The sequence below is a fragment of the Equus asinus genome, chromosome 18 (genome assembly GCF_041296235.1).
Source record: "Equus asinus isolate D_3611 breed Donkey chromosome 18, EquAss-T2T_v2, whole genome shotgun sequence".
Taxonomy (NCBI): Eukaryota; Metazoa; Chordata; class Mammalia; order Perissodactyla; family Equidae; genus Equus; species Equus asinus.
Genome location: NC_091807.1, coordinates 13,327,936 through 13,347,954, shown reverse-complemented (window position 1 = coordinate 13,347,954; position 20,019 = coordinate 13,327,936). Strand labels below are relative to the sequence as shown.

The following is a 20,019-nucleotide window of genomic DNA, read 5'->3' as shown; positions in this document are numbered from 1 at the left end:
GTTGGCACCTTTGGTTTCCATGTGCATTTCTACACTTGCTTTAAATCTAAAGAGAAGTAAAAATAAAATATTTGAATTCCACTAGCTTATTTTCGTTATATTTTTTTCTCCCCCTCAGGAATACGCCTCAACACTTTTGCTCAACGGTTATGAGACTGTAGAAGATTTAAAGGATATAACAGAGAGTCATCTCATTGAGTTAAACATTAAAAACCCAGAAGACAGGATGAGGTTACTATCAGCTGCTGAAAATCTCCTTGATGAAGAAAGTAAGTGTGCACACCTACTTGTCTCCCTAGCTGATAATCACAGCTTAATACAGATAGTAATATCATTAAAAACAAAGCCCTGGGTGGCGCAGTGGTTAAGTGCGCACGTTCCGCTTTGGCAGCCTGGGGTTTGCCGGTTCGGATCCCAGGTGCGGGCATGGCACCACTTGGCAAGCCATGCTGTGGTAGGCGTCCCACGTATAAAGTAGAGGAAGATGGGCACAGATGTTAGCTCAGGGCCAGTCTTCCTCAGCAAAAAGAGGAGGATTGGCAGCAGTTAGCTCAGGGCTAATCGTCCTCAGAAAAGCAAACAAAAAACCAAAAAAACCCCACAAAGCCCCAGTTTTATTCACCAAGAATCACATTAAGCATTCTTTCTCAAAAAATAAGTATTTTCCTATATATTTGGAAACAACAATTCTGGTCAAGTCTATAATTAGGAAGAGATCCCTTTTTTCCTTATTGGACTCAGGAAACGAAAGGACTTTTCTGGGTCCCTCATTTAGATTCTGCAGAGCTATTAATTTTCACGCAAGTGGATGTCTGCATTCCGAAAGTCTGAGGGAGTTAGAGACAAATATTTAGTGACAGCATGAGCCATTAGTGAGAAATGTCATATGCGACTTCTGTAGAGCAGCACAGAGGACGGCTCTAAGCTAATGAGCCTTCGCACCACACAAGAAAATGCATTTCATTACCATATAGTCACAGCTTGTACGTGTTTATAGTATTCTTCCGAAATGTTATAATAGCTTGCAAAAATATTCAGCTCTCGCTTGTATTATCTGAGACGGTTCTCTGTATTTGTAAGTATCAACTGAAGACGGAGTAATACACGCAGACTCACTCGTGGCAGAACACTGGCTGTCCCACCCGGGTTTGTAAAGATAGGATAGCGTTTGTTTTGATAATTGCCCAATCCGAGCACTCTTCTTACTAAATCTGGTCAGGTTCCCAAAACCCTGAGCTCAGGGTGTGCCAAACTCTGCAAGGAGTATTTTGTTAGGAAAAAGAGGAGGAAGTGTCTAATTTTAAAGCTGAAAAAGAACTCAGATCATCTAACCAAACTTCTCTTTCAAAAGTTATATTAATAATAATCATTAACTACTTTTTTTGAATATGTTCTCTGAGTAAAATTTTGAGCCATGGCCTTTACATTTCTTGTCTTCTTTAATGCTTTCTACAATGCTGTCAGTTACATAGTACTGTCCTATTTTTTATTTTATTTTTTCGAGGAAGATTAGCCCTGAGCTAACATCCACCACCAATCCACCTGATTTTGTGAAGGAAGATTGGCCCTAAGCTAACATCTGTGCCCACCTTCCTCTATTTTGTTAAGTGGGATGCCTGCCCACATCATGGCTTGATAACAGTGAGTTATGTCCGTGCCTGGATCTGAACCAGAGAATCCCAGGCCACCGAAGTGAAGCACTCGAACTTAACTGCTATGCCACCAGGCCGGCCCAGTACTGTCCCTTTTTTTTTTTTTTGAGGAAGATTAGCCCTGAGCTAACATCTGCTGCCAACCCTCCTCTTTTTGCTGAGGAAGGCTGGCCCTGAGCTAACATCCGTGCCCATCTTCCTCTACTTTATATGTGGGATGCCTCCACAGCCTGGCTTGCCAAGCGGTGCCTAGGTCTGCACCCAGTGATCCGAACAGGTGAACCCTGGGCCGCCAAAGTGGAACCTGCGAATTTATCTGCTGCACCACTGGGCCAGCCATGTCCCATTTTTTAATGAGAAATTGAGAAGATAAGTAACTTGTCCAAGTTCATGTACCTAGTAAATTGGAGATCTGGGACCAGTGTTTGTGATGTTATGCTATACTTTCTACACGTTTTATGAATAATAGCCCAGATGGATAGTAAAGAGGAAAGCCGTGTATAGGACCTAAGTCTTCTGTCTGTTCCTTCATGGGCTTTCCTATATCCTCTCTCATATGCCCCACAAAATGGGCATAGTTCCACAACATGTATTTATTACACACTGGTCTTTATCTAGTAGGAATTAACTGACTTTTTTAGAAAGTGTACCTCACTTTATTCTTAACTTGCTGTCTTGAGTTTGCATAGATCTTCATCCTTTTCAAAGAGCCCTCACATGTACCACTAATTTGACACCTGCAGAATTGATTTCATCCTCAGGCCTAGGTGTTTATATGCTTTCTTTGAAGTTGTGGAGGCTAGGAGATGTGAAAGAAGGGGATGGGGCCACAGAGGCAGACAAAAGTGAAGCTGAAAAAAGTAGCCAATTTACTCAACAGTACAAGCCGCAACAAAACTTATCAGTGTAAATTGATGTAGCAATATCTTCCAGGTAAATGAGCCGGCTTCGTTTTCATCCTGTCATTTCAAAACGTGGCTCCTCGCTAAGCAATGTTAAGCTAAGAAATAGATTCTCTTGCTTTCTTGTAATTGATAATGCTCAGTATCCTTGTCAATACTCTCCAACACAATTTGATACTGAAGGAGAGGAAAGGAGAAGAGCTGGTATTTTTTGAATGCATGTAATAATTGTTTTTCTTTTACAAGACCATCCATGTAGATATTTTGCCCACTTTACAGATGAGAAAATATTTCAGAGATAGATTTCAGAGGCCAAACAGCTAGATAACGGCAGAGCTGTAGTTTTTCTTTCTTCCACACATGCAAGTTCTTCCTTCCACATATGCAAATTCGTAAATATGAAAATAACAATGAATATTTGAAAATTGAAGTTTTCTACTACTTTGCCAATTTTCTCAAGAGCTGCAGTTCAGTTTTTCGTCTCGGAAAGTGGAAGTTAATACTTAAGTGAGAACGGAAACTTTGCAACAATGTGACTCCCTGAAAGGTGGAGGGCTGCTATGGCCGCATTGCGACAGGATTTGTGAATAGAAGGGGCTGGAGAGCCTGGGTGTGTAGGCTTTCGGCCATGAAAAAGTGCTCAGCAGGGACCCACAAAGGGAAGACCTCTCTGTCCAGTGCCAAAGGCTTGGGCCACTTAAGGTGTTCACTCAATTTCTTTTTTCCAGCCCACTCATCACCCATATACTTTCTATGTTAACAAAAGAATGATGATTTACGGATGATATCATATTAGAGCTAGGTATAATTTTAAAAACCACCTGAGCCAGATTCTTCCTTTGCAAGATGGGGAAACTAAAACTAGAGTAGCTAAGTGGCTTTCTCAAGGTCACATTTCTAGAACCCAGTCTCCTAAATCTATTAGAAACACATTCTACTATACCTGATCTCGGGAGAAAAAGACATAGAATCTCCAAAGCATGATGTGACTTTCAATGTTCGATACAAAAAAGTACAAATCCCCCAAATTATTCCTCTTATAAAACTTAAGAAAATGGTACTTGAAGGTCACCAGAAGTTGATCATTTAATAATAGCCAGTAATGCACAAACATACACACACTGAGCCAAATTCTGGGAGATGAAAAATGGAAAAAATGCAGATTCAGCCAGTGTTTATTGTCAAAACACAACGCTGAGATTTTTCTTATTTTAATCTTAAGGTCTAAAGTAATATTAGAATATACATGTCAAAAAAGATGCATACTGCATGTTAGGCTATTCTGACTGAAAGCTATTTATCTTATATGAAACTGCTTTGCTCAAGAAATAAAGAAGAATGACTTCTATTTGTTGATAAGATGGTGAGTTCTGATGATTCGGCCCCATGCTGCTGCATGCTTATTTTTATCTATTCTCTACTCTGTGAATCATATCTTCTACAACCATGCTAAAGATTAAATGCACAACCTTCATGTACCTTGAATGATAAAGACCTTGAATATATGGTTATATAAAACCAAGACATTATTAAAAACAAATGCATGTCACAGTCATAAGTTAAAAATAGTTAGCTTTTTGTATGTGTGTGTAAGAATGGGGTATGTAAATTGGCCAGGATTTTATGTATGCATTTTATTTTGATCACTGAATAATGTCAGTTTGGGGAACGTCAATAAATTCCTAGTTTAGAGCTTCATCGCCTCCTCGGTTGGGAACTGGAAAATTTTGCTTTGCTAATCATTTGATATAAAAATTGAGCAGAGAGGGCACCCGTTTTGAGGACAAGAGTTAAAACTCTGTGATAATGTAGACAAGCCCACAAGCCCCATGTGAACCTTCAATACATCTAGAGGGACCAAGAAGATGGGACACTGGGGACTACGGGATGGGACAAGGACAAAAACAGAAATCTAAGACGTAGAGCAAGCAATTTCCCTTTTCTCTTAGGCCAAAATAGATAGCATTGTATCCACTTTGACCTTGAAAATGTAAACCGCATTAAGCTTTTTAGGTCACTGCTTGACAGGAGGTAAAGATGCTTCTCCAAGAAGCTGATAGAAGGGCTGGCGAGCGGTGTTCGAACCCGTCACGGGATTACCTCGGGAGTAGGATAACAGCTTCGGGGTTCTGCAGTCCTGGCAAGACCAGCACAGCGATATTCTGAATTTGCTCCTGTGTTGCCTTAGAACTGAGCAGAATTAGGTCACTGGCTCCCTCAGCTGGGAATCTGGATGGGCTTAGAAGGAGAAGAAAAATCGGGGTGAGACTCAGCTCTTGAAGAAGCAGAAGAGCAGAATCTGTTTATTTTGTGCACGTTAGGAATTCTCTGTTTATCATCTGAATTTAAAAGTGGTTTGTTTACTTTGAATAAATATTCCCAGCCAGTACAAAAGAGAATAGCGAATGTGTGTGTGTGCTGTTTCATAAACACAAGCTTCAAGACCCCTGTGCCTTGCTGAGAAATGCCTCTTTAGAATAATAAGAGCGTTAACTGCTGTTTATAGTAAATATTTTCTCTTTATTCTAAACTTGGTCCTCTTTTCCCACATTTAGAAGCACTTTGATGTATCTTAAAAGTGTGTCTATGAGAATGTGTGCCATTGTTCTTGGGGAAAAAGGGTGAAGGAGATATCTTGTTCTGCCTGGCGCACAGGGGTAATTAAATTTTAAATTAAAAAAGAAAACCCAACAACTTAGTATCTGAATAAGTGTACTAGAATCTGTATATAATATATTTTAGGTACCTGCAAGCTTTGTTTGCCGTGCTCAAAGAGGAGGAAGGGGGACGGGTGGGTTGTGTGCCAGGCTGTTGGCACCAGCTGTGCTCACAGCAGCCCCTCAATGCTCAGCTATCCCCAGTTGTGCCTTCCTGCCCAAAACCATGCGGGGCAAATGGCAAGGCCCAGCCAGGAGCCTGGAACACGAGCTGCCAGCAGGGGAGAGTTGTAGTTATGCCAAGCAGCAGTCCAGCAGTTGGCCTGACAGCGTGCCAGGGTAGCCTGGTGGCCTAGCCCCTGACATGTGTGCCTGGTGTTTCCAACCCTCTTGCCATATGATTTGAATCTAGATTCAAGAAATGTACAGCTTTAAGAAAAGACGTGTTAACTATCCACACATACAGAGTAGAGAAGGCTCACGGGCATTTTACTTCCATGTGTTTATAAACACATATTTAATATTATTTCTAGTCATAGCTGTTGGGTTTTATGCAGTTTAATTTCTTCAGATTTCTTTTTGGTTTTACCCCCTAAGATTGAATTTTTGATAGATGCCGTGTTCTGCATAATACAAAAAACCATAAAATGAAAGACAAACATTTCACTCTTCTACCAGAGAACAACTCCCAGAGAAAAGAGTTCGTAGAATTTTCACCTCGGTCACCTAAGGCACTTGTAATTCCTGTATGTGCAAGGCACTCTCGTACTCGTTTTTATATTGCACTGTGATTGTGTACTAGGCATGGCCTTGCAATGATTACCCTGGCCAAACAAGACTCTGTTTATTACATCGCCTTCCCAAAGCCCCTAGTCTTGGGCTTTGCATCGAGTGGATGGTTAACAAATGCTTGTAAAATGAATAAATGTTGACTGAGGGAGTGAAGAGATTTGCAGATAGTAAGCAAGACTTTTTTCTGGTTATAAAACTTAAATCTCCCCACAATACATAAAAGTTTTCGTAACAGGAGACATGTGTCATGACTTATTTTATGCATATGCTAACCATATGTGGACGTGTGTGCAGGAATTAAATGAGTACATTTCTAGAGGTAATAATGTAAAACTATCAAAGTTTAAAATGTGCATACTTTTGTATCCAGAAATTCCAGTTTTAGGAATTTGTTTGATTAACTTAAACATCCAAAGACATAAAAATACTAGCTAAACTATTAGTAGTTTTAGTCAAAAACTAAAACCTGTGTGACTTTCCATCAATAATTAGTTAAACCAGTTAAGATATTTGCAACAATAAAGTAGTATAAAGATATTAGGAGAATGAAATGTGTACTGACATGAAAAGATGTCCAAAACATATTAAATGGTAAAAGCAAATTGTAGATCAGTAAAATGCAGACTAATCCTATTTTTGTCAAATAATAATAATTTTTAAAATAATGAAATTAGGTTTTTTTTAACCATGGATTAATTTAACCTATAAGAAATTGATTTCCCAAGGTCCCTAATTAAGCAATATATAATGATAGGTTTTAATCTTATTTGTTGATTATCAAAATAGTCCAATATGACAGCTCAGTGGAGGGTAAACATTTTCTGGGACCAAACCTTTCCATGGGGGTGTGTGGTTGGGCAGCGTGGCAGCCTAATGGTGCTGTCCACATTGGTGCTGGGTGATTGGCTCTTGAGCGAGTGGGCCTCTGCCCTTACTGAAGCAGCCAGTATGGTGGAAGTGGAGGTTGCCATGGGTGGGAGTGAAAAGATTTACTCCCCAGCACACATCTCGTTAGAGGGTAGACTATGATGCTGGGATGCAAAGAGAGGTGTGCAAAAAGAAGGGAGCGTCATTTCAACTCTATATTCTCTCATGGCCTTGGGAAAACAATAGCAACTGTTTGGTTTTCCATGAAGGCATTCCTGTTTTTCATTTGTTGTTGCTGTTTTTCCAAAAGGTGGGTTAGTATTCAGATGAAATGAATATCAAATATTCACTGCAATTAGAGAATTAAAATGTTCAGGTAATTGAAGGATGTGCTTAAGATGAAATCACAAATAACTAAGCGTTATGCCATATTGGCTACTGTCCGTTCCTTCATGGACACCACTGCCCCTAGACAAATAAATACAGCCATGGTTACCAGGAGAATGCCTGAGTTTGGTGGGACTACAAAAGTGGGACTACATGAGGTTGAGGTTTTGAGCCATCCTTAGATGCATAACCTTGGTGTTTCCTCTTTGGAAATAGCAGGAGGCCTGAGAAAAAGAGGAGGATAATTCAAAGAGCCCAGAATTATCTTCGCTTCAGCTGAATTTCAACAAAATTCCTCATTTGATCTTTAGTTCATATTTTCTTTATCTAAATATCACATTCTTTTTATTTTAAAAAAATTGTTTATTGAGTACTTTCATTGGCCAGGCATTTTCTTATGCCCTCTAGATTTCATTATTTTATAGTATTTAACCCAAAGAAACAAAGGCTTTGTACCTAAGGCAAATAAGACAGTAAAGTCAAATATGGAATATTTGGGTAAAGAAACATGAGAAAGTCAGGGAAAAACTAGTAGTTTACATTTTTATTGAATCCTTAACTTTCTAATATGTGAATATAGGACAGATTTCTCTCCTTAGGGTATGAGAACTTTTTCCCAGAATTAGGATCCAGTTTGATTTCCTTAAAGCTTTCTTCACTTTTAGTATAATTGAGATCGCCCATACTTAATTAATTAAATGTCACAACTCCAATATAATTATTTTGTGAATAATTATATTAGCTGTCTTCTGTTTTAATCACCATGCCACATTTTATCTCCATTGATGACTAACTTAAAATGTTGAGCAATGGGCTTTAGACAATTCCATAAAAATTTTGGTAAGAAATAAAATATTTTAATGTTCAAATCAGTTATGACAAAATATTTCTAAAATAATTTTTAAGATTATTTTATTTTCATTACTCAGAGTTCAGAACTGTTTGAGACTGCTTTCTGGACTACATATTATGCTTGCTATTAGCTGACAGCAATAAGAAACATCATTTTACAAATTATTTAATAATTCTCCAATATACTCAGATTTGAAAATGTATAGCCTTTGGGATATTTGCAAACCATTCAGGGGATTTGTTGAAAAATTGTACCATTTAAATTTTTTGTGCGTTTTATTATTAAAATATGAAACACTGTAGATAACCCAAGAAATATAGAGGAAATGTCTCTAAAATTTTAATACTTGCATTTGTGAGTTATATGCATATGTCTATATGTTTTACATAATTTTAATAATAGAATAATTAAATTAATATACTGATTTTCAACTTAACATATTATCAGAAACATTTTGTATATAAAAAGATGCAGTCAGGGCTGGCCCATGTCGGAGTGGTTCAAGTTCCTCATGCTCCACTTTGGCAGCCTGGGTTCACAGGTTCAGATCCTGAGTGTGGACCTAATCTGCTCATCAGCCATTCTGTAGAGGCATCCTCCATACAGAGTAGAGGAAGACTGGCACAGATGTTAGCTCAGGCCTAATCTTCCTTAAGCAAAAAAAAAAAGAGGAAGATTGGCAACAGATGTTAGCTCAGGGTGAATCTTCCTCACCAAAAAAAAAAAAAAAAAATGCACTCAGATATCCTATGCAAGTCTGTAATTTTGGAGGCAAATTGTATCAATTTGAATGTGTTACTTGTGTAGTTAGTTCACATGATTGGACCATGTGAAACTGATGAAGGTTATAGTTTCAATTTCTAGGTAGGTCAGTTAGCTTTACTCTGTTTCACGGCCACATGAAGAGACTAAACAACTTAGAAAGAAAATGTGGATGCATTAGTGTAAATTCATCGCCTCTGCTGGAAAAACCACCCCTAGCACAAGGCCTAGGTTTGTGCCAATCCCTAAGCCATTAGTGTCAAGATGAAAAAAAAAAAAACAAGAGAAAAATCTTGACCCTCCAAATACGAAGGTTGAATGCTATGTAGCTTTCATTTCCCAATATAACATAATGACCTGCCTTTTCTTTTTATAGTTACAGTTGAGGGGCTCCAGCTGATCACCTGCCCGAAATTATTGCGAGCCTGGTGGGGAGCATTTGAGGAAGCAGAGTCATGCTTTCATTTCACCAGGAAATCATTTAGCAAATTACTGCTGTTCTGTAAATTACTGTGCTGCATAACTTTCATACTGAGAAACTATTTCCTTTTTCCATAAAAATTTCAGATGAAAGGTTTCTACAGTAAATAATCCGTATTTAAATAAACTAATCCCTAGACTTTAGAGAAGGCAATATGATGTTTCTCAGGTGGAAATAAAAACAAATACATTTTTATTACTAATATAAAAAATGACCTATTCTCTGTTAAAGTCAGATTTTCATCTATTGTTTGTTTACTTTGTGTTACCCTTTGAAGTGAGTGTGTAAAGTCTTCTGAGGAGGAAATAACAAGCTAAGTACTGTTTTTTGAAAGAAAAAGAGCTAATTTTGGAAATCAGAGTTCTTTACGCCTAAGTTTTATATCTTGAAGAGAGCCCCACAGTCAGTAATCAACCTAAATAGAACCTGATATTGGGAGCAGTTTTTATTATGCCAAGTCCTGTATAGGATGTCAGTGTGAAGAGAGGTAACTCAGTTTTGTAAATTTTGTGCGGAGGTGATAGGTCCACAAATCATCTGGGGGAATGTGGCCTTATCCCCACAACCATTCTAAGAGGATGGCGCTACAGATCCGGTGACCACTGCTGATGTGGCAGGAAGCATCACAAAAGGACTAATTCCTCTGGCCTTTTCCAGATACACGGATAAGGGAACACAGAACTGGTTTTTTCATGTCAGTGGCAATAAGCTAGAAGAGCAGAGGCCAGGAAGAAAGCTTTTCCTCAGAGAATGAGGTCCCATTTCAGAGCTGGCTGTTCGCAAAGGAAGGGCTTGGAAACAAAGGTGAATGCCATACTCATAAAGATGAATGAATGTTAAGTAGATTCCCCTTAAACCTAAAGGTTGTTATGACTAATAAAGAGAAAATGCTTCATGGTAACTAAAATTTTAAAATAACAACAACAATAGGTGCGTATGAAAATTAAAGCTCCTTCTACCCAGAAGTAGTTAGAACATCGCTAGACTTCAATACCCGATGCTTAAATCGGAGCTAAAGTTGGGGCGTGTGAAGAAGTTTCAGGAGAACGGCATAAATATGCTTTCATTGTTGCAAGTGAAAGCTTTGAGGAAAGGTTAAAAGAACTCTTATGATTCATTTTGAAGATGAGTGGATTAAGAAATTGTTTTTATCATTTTTCTCCAGCCTTTCTCAACCTGCGTTCCTCATCTAAACCACAAAATACGGAAAGTAATTTGACTATTTTCTCAGTTCCTCCATGGATGGTCCATAACTGGTACCATTCTAGATGCATTGGTGAGAAGTTAATTCATTACATGCAAGGATGCTTTGGGACACCAGGGCTCAATCTTTCTTGTCACAGAGGCTGATAACAATTGAATACACAGTGGACCATAAACTAATGTTAGCAAGATATCTGGAGCCTAGAAAATGCGTTTAAAAGGCAGGAGATGTGTAGAGAAGATAAAAGGTGGATTTCCTAAAGATAAATTACTTAGCATTAAGTAATGCCTATTGAGGAAAATTACACGATTTCATTCTTCCAAGGATTTAGAAGTTGAGATTTACTTTTTTCTCACTGGAATGGGATGAAGGGCATAACCTCTGAAGGCAGAGGTCTTATCCCACCCTGAAATGTGTGTGTTCCATCCTTCCTATGGAGGGCTATTCAAATGTCCAAAATGGGGAAGTCCTGAGGTTAGAAGGTGAAGGAGCCAGACGTGCTGACAGGTGGTGGCCTAAGATCCATCTCTTCTCTGAGGAATTCGGCTCATGATGCAGAGAAACACCCAATTACTGGTGTCAGGGAAGGAAAAGAAAGAAACTTTACAGTGACAAAGAGAAAACTGATGCTAAAGATTCTTGAGAAGAGTAAAACTTTATAGGGCTGCTTAGGTTCTTTAGAAATGTCTTCTGTTACATCTCTTAAATTAAATTCTTTTCTAGAATAATGCCTATTGAATGTAGAATACTGCTTTGATGACACAAAATTACCAATCTGAACATACGTGATTGTTATTCAGAACTACAGACAAAGGCGTAGAAGACTAAACAGTCATGAGGCAGAGGCAGTGGAAGTATTGATGTTTCACTGTCTAAAAGCAACCTGGTTTCTAGGTCTATTTTTCTGATGAATGGAAACATAGGAAAATTCTAGAAACTTCAAGTTTTATTAGTTAAATCCCAAGTAATTGAAATCCTACTGTACATCACAGTGATCTTTTATTTATTAATCCACATTCTCGTGATTCTGGGATCGTGCACAAAGATCACTATTGACTTGGATTGTACATTTAAACTACCAGTGACATTTTCTAACATTACTTTAAGGAGTATTTGGACAAGGCATCAGTCACACTGTGGATACAATCTGCTTTCTCTGGCAACTTATCATTAACATAGAATGGGAGTCCATAGCGATCTCACTTAGGCAAGCAGTTCACATGAATTCCATGAAACTGCAAGTGAACAACAAAGGGCAAACTTGGTCTTGTAAGAAAACAGTGGCTTGAATATCTGGGTGCAAATATCTCTTCTATAATAAACAAATAAATCTCAATTACAGAAGTTTCAATTGTAATGAAGTCAAGGTTGGAGCAGTTAAAACAGGATAATGTGCAAAGATGAACAAGTCAAACTTTTCTTGGCTTTGCCTAACTGCTGCCCTCTTTTCCACTTACAGCTATTCAGGAAGAAGAAGATGAATCTGTGCCCCTAAGCTTAAGACCAGACATCTCCTTAAATAAGTCACAGTTAGATGACTGCCCAAGGGACTCTGGTTGCTATATCTCGTCAGAAAATTCAGATAATGGCAAAGAAGATCCGGAGTCTGAAAATCTGTCTGACATGGTACAGAAGATTACTATCACAGAGCCGAGTGACTGAACACACATTCTCAACTCTATATTTGCAGAAGCATTCCATTTGAACTCTTCTTGAGCTAAAAGATGAAATAGGAGAAGAAAAGTATTTGTAGATACAACCTAAAGTTAAAATGTCTCAATCTGAATGTACATAAAGGTTCATATCTCTAACATTCTCAGTTATTGTAAATAATATGCATATTTATTACTTTAAATGCTACATGTTAATATAGCACTTGCCTGTATTAGAAAAAGTATATATAAGTCTTTGTTATGTCACATAAGCTTTATTTGGCTTTCTTTTACAAGTGCAAAATGATAAATTCCGCAGGAAAAAAAAACCCTACTTTTTCTATAACCACGAATTTTGCATTTGTGCATATTATTGAGTGAATAGTAATGGAGCATGTGTTTGTTTCCCCACTTGTCCAAGCAGCACTTATTCTCATTCTGATACTTACTGGAAAAGTGTGAGTTAATATTAGAGACACGTTATCCTGATCCACAGTGGAGTTTTAGTAAATTTTTTTTGTTGATTTCTTCACTTATCTGATATAAAAGTATAGCTAGGGGCCAGCCCCGTGGCGGAGTGGTTAAGCTCACGTGCTCTGCTTCAGCGGCCCAGGGTTTCGCCGGTTCGGATCCCAGGCACAAACCTAGCACCGCTCATCAGGCCACGCTGAGGCGGTGTCCCACATAGCACAACAAGAGGCACTCACAACTAGAATATACAACTATGTACTGGGGGGCTTTGGGGAGAAGAAGGAAAAAAAGATTGGCAACAGTTGTTAGCTCAGGTGCCAATCTAAAAAAAAAGTATAGATAATATATTATCAATCCTGATTTAGTAAAATTAATTTTAATAATTGTACAGATGTTTCATCTTTAAGTGTAAATATTTTAATTTTGAAATACCTTAATTTTAATAATAAAAAGAACCCTGTCCATTTGGTATTTTCCAGACTAGTGTTACTTAAGGTATTTTCATACTAGACCTTTAGACAAAATATCTCCTACCAGACAAGGTTTTACAGTCAGTTCTCATATATATATATGATTCCCAAATCAATTACCTCACCTCGCTCTGTTTCCTGAACCCAGATCTGTGTCATCCAACTCCCTGAATACCTCTACGTATCAGTCAACTCGGGCTGCCATAACAAAATACCATAGACTGGGCGGCTTAAACAACAGAAATACATTTTCTCACAGTTCTGGAGGCTGGAAGTCCAAGATCAGCTTGCCAGCATGGTTGGGTTTGGTGAGAGCCCTCTTCCTGGCTTGCAGGTAGCCACCTTCTCATTGTGTCCTCACACAGCACAGAGAGAGAGAGAACAAGCTCTCTGGTGTTCTGATAAGGACGCTAATCCCATCATGAGGGCCTACCCTCAGGACCTCATCTAAACCTAGTTATCTCCCAAAGGCCGCATCTCCAGATACCACACATTGGGGGTTAGAGCTTCCACATAGGAATTTGGCAGGGCGTAGGGGGTGGGCGTGGGAGGGGGACACAAATCAGTTCATAGAGCTCTAGGAAGCTTCAGCTCAACATACCCAAATCCTTGATTTTCTCCACAAATTTGTCTCTCCTTTTTTATTCCCAATCTACCTCTCTCTTTAATGGCACCAACACCCAGCCCATTACCCACAGCAGAAAATAATTTCTCAGTTCATCTCACATATGTCCTCCTCATAGATTCAGTAATAATCAAGTTCTATGGATCCTACCTCTAGAAATGCTTTTGTGCTCAAAGCTTTCTAACCATTCCCATGATTGCTGTTTTGCTTTAGAACCTCATGATCTCACGTATGAAATAGTGCAATAGCTTTCCAACTGACCTCTACCAGTATCCTTGCTTCTAATCCATCCTCCCTGCAGCCTCCAGAAAGATCTTTCTAACACGTAAATCAAATCATGTACTTTCCAGCTTGAAATTTTTTGATGGATTCTCATTATCTTTAATATAATGTTTAAATTTCCTTCCAGAATATATGAGATCCCCCCAACCATTTTTTTACCTATCCTAAGAGTCATATCTTTCCCCTCTCACCTTTCATTCTACATTCTCCAGCCATAACAATTTGCAATTCCTTGAATTCACTATTTCCTTTGTGACTTTTCATATCCTATTTATTTTCCTGAAGTGGTTCCTGCTATTTTCTACATCCAGAAGCCTCCCTCTGTTCTCTGTCTTAAGACTCATCACGAAAGTCACTTTTCGAAACCTTCCATGATTCTCTTTGGTGTTCTCCTCTTTGTGTTTCTATAGCAACTTGTATCTCTGTTGGCTATAGCACTTATCATATTACACTTTATCTATTTGCCTGACACTTGCTCTTCCACAACACTGTGACCTGCTTGTGACAGATTATTTTGTTTAGCCTTTTTAATCCCTAGTGCCTGGTATTATACAAGGCATAGAGAGGGCATTTAGAAAATGTTTGCAGGAGTGCAGTGAATATAATGATTATTCTCATATAACAGATTCCAAATTTGTATGTAAATCAATCTACTTAACCTATAGGCAAATACCTTCCAAAGTGACCTAAAAGTTTTTTAAACAAATGAAACGTAATTCCTTAGGAAAAATCAGGAAACACAAAGTGTTATTTCAAATTCTGGGGGAAAACATTACACTGTTAGTCTCTAGTATATTTTTCCAGATCCATGAGATTTAATCCCATACGCAGTGCCCAGGTCAGGAGTAAAGCACATGCCTAGTTCTGTTCTTCCCTCTCCACAGTAGGAAATAGTGTTTCAATTTAGATTTCCAGCATGCTGCCTACATCATGGCCCCACTCCTGCTATGGCTACTACTCCAAATAGATTATTCTAGGCCTCCTTGGACACAGCACAGCTATTGGCCATAATTTTTAAACTTTAATCAACCTGCTGCCTCAGGAAGGTCAAGAGAGTACAGCTTCTTTATGAAGATGCCAGGAAATTGTAGGTTGGGAAGCATCTAAGGAACTGCTTGATTGTAAAATGGTGGCAATCACCGGGGAAGCATACTCAGCTACATTCAACTGCTTCAAAATGAAAATCTGGTACCCAGTCAAGGATATGGGAAATGCTTTTGAGCAGAAGTGCTGCAGAGGTCTTGAGGAGATTGAAGCAGAGGAACAGAGATTAGATTCCTGCAAAGAGGGAAGGAGGGAGGAAAGTGGAGACACCATGAGGTTCAAGTTGCTGGAAGGATGGCCCCATCATGGAGCACAGCACTCAAAAGGACACATGCGGGGGCTGGCCCCGTGGCCGAGTGGTTAAGTTCCCTCACTCCGCTGCAGGCGGCCCAGTGTTTCATTGGTTCGAATCCTGGGCGCGGACATGGCACTGCTCATCAAGCCACGCTGAGGCGGCATCCCACATGCCACAACTAGAAGGACCCACAATGAAGAATATACAACTATGTACTGGGGGGCTTTGGGGAGAAAAAGGAAAAAAAATCTTTAAAAAAAAAAAAAAAGGACACATGCGTAGCAGAAGTAAATACCACACTAAGGGAGCTCTACTGCCTTCGCTTTACCTACAGGATCCCTGCAGCTCTAACCTCACTTTCCTCAGGTTTTTCTCTTGACCATGGAAAGCTGGACAAACAGGAGTAGAAAGTCAAGAAATAGTTAAAGGTTGTGAGGTGGCTGAGGGACTCAGAACTTCTGCTGCTTTTGCGTGGGAGAGAGACATGAGTGAGCCTTTTAAAAGTGGAAGGAAAGGTGGTTAGAGAGGTGACATTTTAATGTTTACCAGATGATCACACTGGCTTTGTGTTCCAGGTTGAAACCTGGTAAGAGTCCTAGTCTCATTCATTTATTTATTCACTCAACAATATTTAGATATGCAACGTATATGCTGTCCAAGACTACGCCGATAAAGGCCCTTTGGATCAGATAATCTGCATTAGAATCTCACCATAGCCTCTCCGTTGGAACCTGCTAAGCCTTCTAGTACAGAGAGGTTGTAAAACCATTCTGGGATGCAATGATTATTCTGATCCCTGGGACATCCTACATTAACAAATTCAAGTATGTGGTGACAGCATGCATGGTTAGAGAAATTTTATTCCGGGTAAATGGATAAAATCCTCATAATACTTTGTTAGTAACAGCAAAAATCAGATCATTTAAATTCTGGTTTCCCTCCCCCCAATTCTATTGCTGATATAAACATGAATATATCTTCACCCTGAAGTATTTTATCAGAAGCTTTTCTTTTTTATCAATTAAATTGCCAAGAGAATTTGTTAAAAAACAAAATGTTTTAAAACTTCTAAAATGATAGGCAGCTAAAGATTATCATGTTTTAGAGGATGTCCAATTCACTGAGGTTGCAGTCTAGCACTGTGCAACTTCCTGAGTGAGGCCAATTGATGACATTTCATGTTGAGAAACTTCCGTTACAAGCATGAGTTCTGAGAAAAGTAACATGAAGAAATTTTAGACACTCCATCACCCCACACACGCAGGCACTTCCATCTCCCCACCACTGACAAAGAAAAGTATATAACTAATCAGCATGCACACTTCAAGCTCTCTTTCATAAAGTGGGAAGTTATGCTAAAATTATGTAAAGGTGGAGAGCAAAATGACTAGGGACTAAATATAAGTAAAAGAACAGCAGCTTCTAAATTTGCCAGGTTTTGGCTATGGAAATAAGGTAGAAGTAACTGTCACTTTAAGCTGCGTCCTATCTTATTGCTGAATTCATCTGATCACACCCAGCGCTGACCTAAACACATACACTGCGCTCCTGGTTTGAAGACTGTGTGACTTCGGGCAGGTCACTTATCTTCTGAGCTTAGTTTTTTTCCTCTACAAAATGTAAATAAAGATAGTCCAAATATTCCATGTTACTGTGTTGATTAAATGAGATATCGTGTGCAAAGCCCTCAGCATAACACATGCACATAAAAACAGATCTCTGAACATAAAGTGGAAGCAGGCACGTGCTACCATAATGCAGTCTTGGACTTGTACCAATCTGAAACTCTTCAGACACTCATTTTCTGAGGACTAGGACAACTGTGTTATCCAGCAGCAATGAGAAAGAATTAGCTGATTTAACAGAACTATACAGAAAAATGACTCCTTTGTCATGGCAATGTTTCTTTGTTTACTCCCGACAGTTTAGGAAGGGGCTATTTTGTATTTAGATTTGACTCTTCACTCTTGGCACATGATAGGGATAATCATTTCTGAAGACTGAATAATTGAATATATAAATAACTGCCTATATTAGTAAATGAGTAAATAAATAAAATATTTGAGGTTATTACTGCTATTACTGCATCTTGGGCCCTGGGCTTTACAAGATTGCGTCACAGCTGATTGTATTGTAGCCAACAGAGAAACCCTTAGGAAAACACCCTCAATGTAGACGTTTACATATGTATGCAGCCTATGGCCATTTAGGCAAATGATCTGTCCTGGGAAAGCAAAGTGCAGAAAGAGGCCCCAGGAAAATATGAGCTTTGCATTATTCCCCCTTCCCTTCTGCATCATGAAACTTCTCACACTTGAATTACCAACTGTTAGAGTATCAGTGTGTCGGGTGATGTATATGATAGATTAAGCCATGACGGAAGGATCTAAAAAATGACATTAGCATGTTCAGAGATCTCTGTTGACCTTCTGGGGTTCCTGGTGTGCCTGAGTGCAGAGCACTGTCTCCTCATAAGCAAGGAATGGAATCCTGATGCATAAGCCTAACAGCATTGTTTCCCTCTCTGAGTTCTTGGGCACTAGGCCAAGTGAATGGGCAGGAATGATTCCATTTGCAGAGTAAAATGGGGTGAAAAGCACTTCTGGCACACTTTGCCCATATAAATCATACTTGTTTGCAATTCATCAACTCCTTCTCTCCTTTATATCCATATGTAATGTAAATGATCATCTTTCTCTGAAGCTCCATAATGATGCACAGCTCAAAAATGTGATAGAATCAGCTAAAAGAGAGCAGATGGAAGTTTTTTCCCCAATATGCATATTCATAAAAAAATAGAGAACTCAACAAAAGGAGACACATAAGTGCTTGTACCCGGGGGCTGCATGGACTTATGTACAACAGTGAGTTGATTTTCTGCAACTATTCATTCTTGAAACCTTTACTCATTCATTCCTGCAGCAATCATTGAAACGTCTCAGGAAAAAAGATCTGCCTCTCTTTATAACAACAAATATATTTCCCTTTTGATTTTTATTGCACCTTAGAATCCATGATTCAGGAAGCAATGGTTAAATATTTTACTAGAGAAATATAATTAGAAGGCAAACCATGTAAAAAAGTAAAGACTTCAGTGTTCCTTTACCAATACAGACTATAGACATTTAAAAGCGCACTGTTATACTGAAAAAAGCTATTTGGGAGAATAATGAACTGTCTGGATGGCATTGAGCAAAGTGTTTTTGGTTTTTTTTTCCAAATATCTGATTACTCAGAGGCTAAGGTGGCTCATGCATGTGTACTGGGGAAGCTGCATTGCTAGTAGAAATTTCATTAAGATAAAGAATACAGCATCAGGAAATATCGTGAAAGAAACTAACCATGAAAGAAATTATTTAAAAAAGGTTTAAAAAAAAACCATAAGAAAATCATTCAAAAGGTGGCTATGAACTGTGGTTGCATAATCAAAGAAGAGGTATTCATACCAAAATTAGATGTTTCTGACTCCTAGTGTCTCCCTCCAGATCCACTCTCCACATGGGAAGCTCTGGTATCCACTCCGGGAGGCTGACCTGTATGGACTACATACTCGATCTCTATCCTTAGGTTCCTGTCGGGCTCAATGAAGGAGAAGTCCACTCAGGAGGCTGGAGGGAGAGAGGGGAGTGAGGTCAGGGTGTTTGTTCTCTCCATGAGATCTCCTTGTGCTGGCTGTCTCCCTTAATCAAAGGTCACTGGTCCCTTGAAGGTGACTGTTTGTATATGACTCTATTTCCTTCAGATTCTAGTGACTGCTCCTTTCTCTTACCTTTTAAGGCCTAGATTTAATAACAGCTCTGTGGCTGTTAGCTCTCACTGCCCACACAGCCCTTAATGGTTCCCCTACCCTGCACCCTGCCCATGCCTTTGTAATTAGTCTCTTTATAAATAAGCCTTCCTTGAATTATCCTAATTTGATTGTGCCATCTGTTTCCTGTTGGGAGCCGGACAAGTGCGCTGAACCACCATCGCTCATGACTTCGGTGATTTAGGTCATGTTCTTGAGTCCAATGAGCACTGCTTTGTGACTCCAGCATAACTACATTTACATGGTCTCAGGTCATTTCTATTTCACTACCAGTCTCCATCTTTACCAACAATCAAATAGCTTCAGGGTAGAGCATTTCCACTCACACTACCAAAACTCTTGCCCTTTGTCATTTTCAATTCCTCCGTTTCATGGGGCCCACACCCATATTTCTCATTTTTCCAAGCAGCCAAGAATCCCTGCGATTAGGGGGACTAGTAGCATATAAAAGAAGGTTTTCATGGTGCATGGTGCAGTTCAGGCCAACCTAACTGCAAGGAACACATATTCTACCCTTTACTAACAACCAAGCCCAAGTCCACTTTGCTATGAAACTTAGTGTCATTTCTATTGTGACGGTACACCATCTACCAACATTAATATCCATCCACCAATTATGTAATAAAATAGAATGAAGCAAGTGCATATTTTGGCTGCTTGCTACTTATCAGAATTATCTGATGTTAATAAGATTTTTGGGTTTTTTATAAATGTGACAGCATATCGATACTGGAGTTTTACTAGCAACTTTTCATTTCTAAAATTCTTTAATTCTAAGTTATAGTTCATCTAAAATATCACTCACTAACATGGGT

At 38.9% G+C, this 20,019-nt stretch overlaps 1 protein-coding gene across 4 annotated transcripts in view; it reads left to right on the top strand.

The window, feature by feature from the left end:
* SAMSN1 (SAM domain, SH3 domain and nuclear localization signals 1) overlaps positions 1-12,702 on the top strand; it is a 133,145-nt gene extending 120,443 nt beyond the window's left edge. For all 4 annotated transcript variants that reach the window (XM_070488708.1, XM_070488709.1, XM_070488711.1 and 1 more), the window contains 2 exons: positions 119-269; positions 12,017-12,702. In XM_070488708.1, the coding sequence (XP_070344809.1) occupies positions 119-269; positions 12,017-12,219 (354 nt within the window). In that variant the 3' untranslated portion in view covers positions 12,220-12,702. The remainder of the gene's footprint in view (positions 1-118; positions 270-12,016) is intronic.
* Positions 12,703-20,019: the final 7,317 nt, after the last annotated feature.